The sequence below is a fragment of the Octopus bimaculoides genome, chromosome 11 (assembly GCF_001194135.2).
Source record: "Octopus bimaculoides isolate UCB-OBI-ISO-001 chromosome 11, ASM119413v2, whole genome shotgun sequence".
Lineage (NCBI taxonomy): Eukaryota > Metazoa > Mollusca > Cephalopoda > Octopoda > Octopodidae > Octopus > Octopus bimaculoides.
This window is the reverse complement of record NC_068991.1, coordinates 58,299-67,099: the sequence shown is the minus strand read 5'-3', so window position 1 is coordinate 67,099 and position 8,801 is coordinate 58,299. Positions and strand designations below refer to the sequence as shown.

The window sequence follows — 8,801 nt, the reverse complement described above, 5'->3', positions numbered from 1 at the left end:
TATATATATATAAAACTTCTCTTCCCTACTCTCTGTCCATTTCATTTATGATGTCTCTTCTAAGCTGGATTTCCAAAAATCACCTTTTCCTTGACATAACAATTCAGTTCCAAATCAGAAGTTATTGTTCTTAAACTTGACAAAATTTTTGTTTTTGTAAAATATGTAATTTTCTCCCATTTCCAAAAGGTTTTGTGCACAGGACTTCCTAGTAACTTTTTACAATAATCTTCAGGTTTTATCTCTATTGTACCCTTCATAAGTGCAAGGGGCATTATTTCCTTCACGCAAACCAACAAATTATGGCCAACTGTCATTCGACTTATACCTTTCTCTCTTTAGTTGTAGTTGAGTGCTCTTGGCTTTCTAACTAATAATCACAACTGATCACACACATACATGCGTACACACATGCACATTCACATACACTTACACATATTCACACACATATACATATATTCACACTCAAGCATACTTGTATGTATGTATGCATGCATACATATGTATCTACAAGAATTACAAGAGTCAGTGAGACATCAGAAGGACAGAGAGCCCTTATACATTTTATGCATTTTTGCATAATACTCCAATTTTACTCAAGTTGCCCTTGTATTTTGTATTGTTATTCCCCCTGTATTCTAATTTTCTCTTTTGTATTTCTTGGTTATTTCACTTCAGTTGTGTATTTATTTCTATCAGAAAAAAAATTCATTAAAATTGTAATATGAAAAAATTGTTTTGCTGTCTTCATTTCTGTATTGAAATATGATTTCTTTTTTTTTGTTGTTGTTTGTTATATTTTGTTTTTGAAGTAAGCATATAGATTTATCTACAGATCCAGTACCATTGAAACTCCTCCGTAATGAATAGTTTCAAACAATCATCCGGTTGTTGCATCAGGTTTTACAACAATTAGAATAGTGCAGAAAAATTGAAGATCAAATATTCAGCCATTTTCTGTTATGAACATGTGCTGGACAACATTGCAGCCCCTTATCTCTTATTGGATGTGGTGGTGTCCAGCTGTGAATGTCACATGCAGTTTGGCCAAAATTGATACATGAATGATGACAGCGTAGTTTCTTCTGACACAGAGTTTGTCAAGATATCCAAAATGTAGCTCTACTGAAAGACATGGGATGAAATAATGAAGACTGACCTCTGAATGTTGAGTCTCATGGAAGAGAAAGCAAAGAACTGAGATGATTGGTAATTTGCTGTATAATTAAGAATACTTGTCCATCTAAGCAAATAATGAGATTATGTACCCAATCTGTACCTGGCAAATCTCACTTCCACAACTCTTTCTCCACCCATGGAGAAGTTCCCTCTATCCCCATCTCTATCTGTCAACCACTATCCTTTTGTGCTCTCAAAAACTTAACCATTTATCTCCCCTCCAGCAAGAAACCTGTCCATCTGCCATACTTTAACTTTTGATTGTCCAGCTTAAAGTCACTTCATTTGAGGGATTGTGTTCAGCAAGTCGCCTGGTAATCTCACTGGTGCTGGTGCCACATAAAGAAGTACTCAGTGTGGTTAGCATTAGTAAGAACATCCAGGCAAAGAAACCATTCCAAAGCAGACATAGGAGTTTAGTTCAATCCCTTGACTTGCTCGCTCCTGTCGTACTGTGCAGCTCTGCCATCATTGAAAACATACAATAAACAGTGATGATGATGATGATGATGATGGTGGTGGTGGTGGTGGTGGTGGTGGTGATGATGGTGGTGGTGGTGGTGGTGATGATGATGGTGATGATGATGATCCCTTGGTTTTAATATTACTGAAGGTACAAAGAAAATGCTTATTGTAGCATGAATAAAGTGCCGTGTGTGCATAGCTCCGATGATATGGGAAGCAAAATTGCTGCATCACAGAATTGGTTTAACATCCCAACACCTTGCTGTTATTAATGGATATGAAAAGAAGCAACACAAAATCTTGTTACACACTAAATTCTACATTTGTTGATCATTATTCTATGTCTTAGACCAAATAATCTAAAATCTTCTTGAGGGTATCTTTTCCACAAAAATAGGGTTTTTTCTTTTTCTTATGTATATAACTTATGGACTGGAGGTAAATTTATTGTTAATGAGGGTTTGTTGATTTTGTATTTCAGAATGAAGCATTTCACTCAATGTCTTCACTTAATATATATGTAGCTTTTGTTCCTCCAGGGACACAGCTGATTGTATCTTTACTATCAGACAATTACAAGAAAAGTACATTGAACAGAATCTTGCTCTATACCATCGCTTTGTTGATTTGAGCAAAGCATTCGATACTGTTAATCAAAATGGAGTTCTTTTACTCCAAAGACAGATGTCCTTGCATATGCAGGCATCACCTCAATAAAAGCTATGATTTTGAGGAACCAAATGAGATGGTGTGGCCATATTGTTTGAATGGCGGATGAACGCATGCTGAAACAGCTGTTTTATGGTGAGCTTGCGGAAGGGAAATGCTATCAGTGTAAACCTAAATAAAGGTTTAAGGACGGCATAATGACTACTATGAAGTCACTTGGAATGGTTTCAGAGGACATAGAAACACTTGCTTCGGATCGAGTTGGATGGGAAACAAAAGTGTGGAGTGGAGTGAAAGCGTTTGAAGAGGCCAGGATAACGCAAGTAAGACTCAAAAGAGATCTAAGGAAGAATGTTGCGATCGAGAAGGTGAATCACAATGACTTTTCTGGGTACACAGTTTGTGACAGACGATGCCTTTCTTTTGCTGGACTCAAATCTCATTTGCGAACCCATGGAAAACGAACCTCCACCAACTATTCTGACTATATGTCTGTGCACACCTTGTGGGTAGTGTATGCCAGAAAGTTTGCAAATCTAACGGAGGCCTCAAAAGACATTTTAAGATCCACAAAGATCAGAACTTATCTGCAGCTCTTGATAGTCCAAATTGGATGTGCAATCTACGTGGGTGTCTTTCCAGAACATTGTCTGGTCTAAAAAGCCACATCAGATGTCATGATGGTTCTAAGGTGTAGGTACAGGAGGGGGTCAGACTCTGCATAAGGAGTAAACACTAGCACCATATCTATATATATATATATATATATATATATATATATATAGAGAGAGAGAGAGAGAGAGAGAGACCAAGATACAGAGAAGAAAGAAGAGAGGCTGATTAAGATGTGGGTAATGAAAACTATAACGGGAGCATTTATTCTTGAGAAACATTCTTGTCACTCATTGTTGTTGATGCTGTTGCTCTTGTTAAAGAAACATGGATGATTATGAATATGAATTTTGTTGATTGCTTCCATCTTTGATGATAATGATTGTCGTTGATGTTGAGCTGCAAATCCACTCTTATTGAGAAAACATGTGATCCATGTCATTCAGTCGCAATCATGTCTTTGTTAGGCTTATCTAGGATTATATTAACTAATGTGTTCTTTGTGTATTTAAAGCTATGAGACGTGACATGAAGGAGATTTGTTTGCTATTTCTATCAAGATAAGTTGCAACACAGAAGCTTCCTTTGTCATTTCATGATGATGATTGTGATGATGTTGGCAAAGATGACAATTATTTATGATAAAAATAACAAAAAATAGAAATGGAAAGAGAATTCTTGCTCCATTCTATTTTTTGCCATTTGGCAAATTCCAGATATTCGTCTGTTGTTTCTGTGGGTGGACATCAACCGACAATCACAACTCTACCACGAATCAAAAATAAACCAGTTTCGGTTGGTTGAAATGATTTTTAAAATGCCATAGCAGCTTTCATGATATGTGTAATTAACTTAAAGAGATCTGACCAAGCTTCTTCAACTTCCAGCGACCAGTGGTCACCAACTTCAGGTTTGATAGCCAGAATGAACTGAGGACCAATTAACTGTAACAGAAACAAATCTAGAATTAGGTGAAGTTGTTGAAAATAATTGTTGGAAAGGGATAAGTGTTTATGCACGCACAAAAAAATATTAACACACACACACACACACACCAATATTGACATATATATATACCAATGTTGAATCTGTTGATGATCACACAATCGATTCATTTTCTGTCTAATTCTCACCCCGAGGAAGTATTTAACTTGCTATTTTCAAGCTGCAACTTTTAATTTTTTAATTTGTAATCGAACGAGTTAAGTATGGAAAGAATTGTAGGTAACAGAGAATTTTGACAATATGTAAATAAATTGAAGTTTATCAGTTAAAACTCTCCATTTTCTCCTTATAATATATGTAACGATAATATTTTTGTGTAGTTACCGATTGTAACAGATAAGATTGATTAGGTACACAATAATATGAAATGTCAGAGTCAGCAGTTTTGACAATAAAAATTTGTTGTTATAACGACCTGTTGAAGGATGGAGTTTTAAGAAAGTATTTATTTGCCCAAGAGCAAGTACTAAGAACAAACTATATAAAATACAGAATAGACAGTACACCAGAAAGTGATATGTGCAGAATCTGTGGAAAAAAACGGTGAAACCATTTGGTATATTACCAGCCAATAATGTACACCACTAGCCCAGAAGGAATATAAGAGACACCACGACAATATAGCCAGGCTTGTTCATTGGACACTTTGTAACAAGTATGGACTTGACAGAGCAAAAGATTGGGATGACCATAAACTCGAAGGCATCATCGAAAATGGAAATGCAAAGATCCGATGGGATTTTATGATTCAGTGCGACCATGAGATTGAGAATAGGAAGCCAGACATAGTCTTAATTGAGAAAGAAAACAAACTATGCTGGATCATAGATATAGCATGCCCAGTTGACAATAAGGTATGTGACAAGGAAGAAAGAAAAGTCGAGAGATATTTTGATTTTCGAAAGGCCTTTGATAAGGTAGATCATAAGATGATATCCCACAAGCTTCGGAAACTCGACATAGTCGGAAAACTGGGTGGGTGGTTGCATGTCTTCTTAAAAGACAGAAGCCAGTCCGTGACAGCCAATGGAGTGGAGTGTCTCGGGGAACTGTATTGGGGCCACTACTGTTCATCGTGGCTTTTTCAGACATGCCATCAGTTACACAGACAACCACACTTACTAGCTATGCCGACGACACAAAAGCAGTACAAGCAGTCAAGGAACCTTTTGGTGCTAATCCTCTACTGAAAGAACTAGGTGCCATACATAAATGGGCTGCAGAAAACAACATGCAATTAATTATTTCAACACTCAGTCATTAATTATTTCAATACTCAGTCATAATGCTGCAAAAGCCATTTAAAGCAGCTTCTTTCTGAGTGGAAGCCATGCTGAGTGTCAAGGAGCAGGTTATTATCATCAAGGAATGCTGTCAGTTTTCTGCTGACAATGAGTTCCATGATTTTACTGACAGGGAGGTTAGAAAGACAGGTCTATAATTTTTAGCCTCTGCTCTGCTACCTCCATTTAACTTTGTTGGAAGTCTCCAAGTTGCAAGGAGACTCAAGAAGACAATCTGTAGTGGTCTTGCTAGAGCCCCTTTGCATTTCTTCAGGAGGATTGCTGGAAATCTACCAGGGCCTGGGATTGAGTTTGAGCTCATTTCATCAATAACCGATATTACATCTGTTTTCTCTACTTTGATGTCATCAAAATCAGTGATGTCATCACTGATTTTCTTGAAGTCTACAGTCAGCGAACCATTTTCTTTGAACAGTGACCCTACCTTGTACCATACTGAAGCAGACTTTTTTGCATATCTATAAAAGACTTTAGAGTTTGTCTTAATATACATACACACACACACACACATATATATGTATATATATATATATATATATATATATATATATATATATATATATATATATAAATGTATTTAGTTTTTTTTTTTTACAAACTCAAAGTAATGCAAATGAAAGAAATATTACAAGCTGATGGTTAATACTTTTACTTTGTATTTTTATATTTCAGAGTTAGGACTCCTTCTTAAGAAATCTTTGAAGAAATGGTGTTAGCTGAACATCTGTGTTCCGTAGTGTGTATATGAAGGATTGTTTTGCATTGCTATAGCAGCCAATCAGCTACGTGCAGCTCGGTTCTGTTGTTAATAAATGGGTTGATCTTGCTAATTAAGAAGGCTTATCTTATTCTCGAGTTCTCAATGTTTCTTTCTGTAGCTTCAATAGAAACTTGGATATCTTGGTTGTGACATTTCTGAAGATGTTTTTTCATGAAAGAAGTATTAGCATAGAAGTGTTTTTAACTTGCATGTATACTTGTCTGATGGTTCTCTTCCAATGTAGAATTCATTACATTTACTACACATTATTTTATACACTGCATAGGATCGCTGATATAATTTTTCATTTTTAATCAGACAGTTTAAGTTAGAGGATCTCCCTCAGAGAGGATCCAGAGTGTGTCAATTGTATATTTACTCCCTCCTTACAGGTCGTATGGTGGATTGCAGAAATGGATTTTTCGTTAAAATGAAACACTTTCAAAAAGACTGTGTCAGTCTTTGACTTTGTCGGTTTTACTTGCTGGTCTGGTGATGTCTTGGCATTTAGCTGGTCCTTTGTTTCCTGCCTCACTGCATTTACTGTTTGTCATGTGAATCTCATTTCTAATGTGGTCCATCAGTGCTAAGGTGCTGCAATCCGCCATGCAATCCATTGGAAGGGATTTAATATACGATTGACACACTCTGGATCCTCCCCAAGGAAAATCTTAACAAAAAATTGGTGAAGACAAAACAATATCATATGCCAAAAAGGATCAAAACTCTCCCCCAAGCCATGGGCTCTTAAGACCAGTTTTCTAGATTCTGTGACGAATATAATCCCCACTGGACGGGATGCTGGTCATTCACAGAATTATTCCTTTTTGCCAGCTGAATGGACTGGAGCAATGTGAAATGAAGTGTCTTGCTCAAGAACACAAAACACCATACGGTCCAAGAATCAAAACCACAATGTTATGATTGTGAGTACAACACTGAGACCAGTAAGCCATACACCTCCACCAACACCACATGTATGTTACCCAAAAGCCTGAGTAATGATAAAAATGCAGTTCTGTAAATAGGTGAAAAATAGGAGAAAAAAGGCCAACCACTTGAATGAACGAGTGTTCTGTCAACCTTTTCAGTTTAAGTCCCAATTCCTCGTTATTACAACTTTATGTGGGGTTAGGGTTGATGACGTCCAAGACACACCATATGACATGGGAGTTTTTTGGTGGTGGTGTTTAGACCCAATGGATTAAGAGACTGACCAACAACAATCAAAACAGTAAAAACAACACACCACCACCAACAACAACAGCAACAAACATACTTACATCAATGTAATCAACTTTAGCATTGTACATAACATGTCGGGCGCCAAGATTCTTGAGCATATCTTCTAGTCTCCTTGGTTCATTTATACGGGCAAGACATTTCTCGACTGTCCCCATCACCCGAAATGCATGAGAAATTAAACGTGAGTTCTGTTTCATATCTTCTGTTGCCAGACCACGAAATGGCATGAACACGTCTCGAACGTCAGGGTGGGTCTCAAAAAGACTGAAAAAGATCATCATCACCATCACCATCATCATCATCATCATCATCATCATCATCATCATCAACAACAACAACAACAACAACAACAACAGCAGCAGCAGCAGCAGTAGTAGTAGTAGTACTGATCTTTTATCTTTTACTTGTTTCAGTTATTAGACTGCGGTCATACTGGGGCACTGCTTTGAAGAGTCAAACGACAAGACCTTTATTTTTAAAGCCTAGTACTTATTCTATCGGTCTCTCTTGCTGAAGCGCTAAGTTACAATGTCGTAAACACGCAAACACTGGTTATCAAGCAGTGGTGGTGGGGAACTACTATGACACACACAGATACATGTGTATGTGTGTGTGTGCGTGCGCGTGCATGTGAATTAGGTTGTGTTTGTGCTTGTAATGTTGGTGATGCTTGTGATAATGGTGGTGAGGTGGTGACGAGGATGTTGCTGATAGTGTTGGCAGTAATGGAGACCTTCTTTCAGTTGCCACTTTATGTTGTTATTGTTGGGACAGAAGGCCCCTGAGAGGACCGATGTACTGACATTTAGGACTTCTACTCTCCCAGGATGTCTCTTTGATCAGGGATCGTGTCTAGTGTCTCAAGAATTTCAAACCCAATTTTCCTTTCAGAGTCTTCATTTCTAGCAGCTTCTAGAGCCCCTCTGACATTACATATTTCACAGCAGCAATAGTAGTAGTAGTAGTAGTAGCCCTCAGAATGGAAAATAGAGTAAAGCAAAGAGACCTTGATACACCCACCCTCTTTGCAAAATACTTTGCTGTTGTGTCGTCACATGCTTTTTAAAACTCTGAGGAGGGTATTTACATAAAATATTGAACAACAGGGAATGTTTTTAATCTGACCAGACTGAAATTCCAAATGAAGGTTTTTACTTCACTCATTAGGGAACTTTTATATGTTGACGATTGTGATCTTGTCAGTCATTCTGAAACAGGTCTACAATCTCTTGTATCTGTATTTGATTCAGTTTGTGATGATTTTGGCTTCACCATCAACATGAGAAAAACAGTTGTAATGCATCAACCTGCGTGTGGTGCTGTTTGTAACCCCACTAAAATTTTTGTTAAGGGTAAGTTACTCGAGGTTGTCGATTTGTTCATCTACCTTGGAAGCTCTGTACAAAATGATGGAAATCTTGATACAGAAATACGTCTGCGAATTCAAAGGGCAGCAAAAGCATTTGGTGGCTTAGAGTCACACGTTTGGTGCCAGTGACATATAAATAAGAATACAAAGATGGTTCATTACAAATCATTTGTCTTACCATCCCTGTTGTATT

The 8,801-nt window shown here is 37.3% G+C and overlaps 1 protein-coding gene across 1 annotated transcript in view; it reads right to left on the bottom strand.

Moving 5' to 3' along the window:
* Positions 1-3,153: 3,153 nt before the first annotated feature.
* The window catches only part of LOC106881192 (uncharacterized), an 8,751-nt gene continuing 3,103 nt past the window's right edge, over positions 3,154-8,801 (bottom strand). Inside the window, exons 2-3 of the mRNA XM_014931488.2 lie at positions 7,278-7,503; positions 3,154-3,869 (exon numbers count right to left, since the gene is read on the bottom strand). Coding sequence (XP_014786974.1) covers positions 3,738-3,869; positions 7,278-7,503 — 358 coding nt within the window. The 3' untranslated portion in view covers positions 3,154-3,737. The remainder of the gene's footprint in view (positions 3,870-7,277; positions 7,504-8,801) is intronic.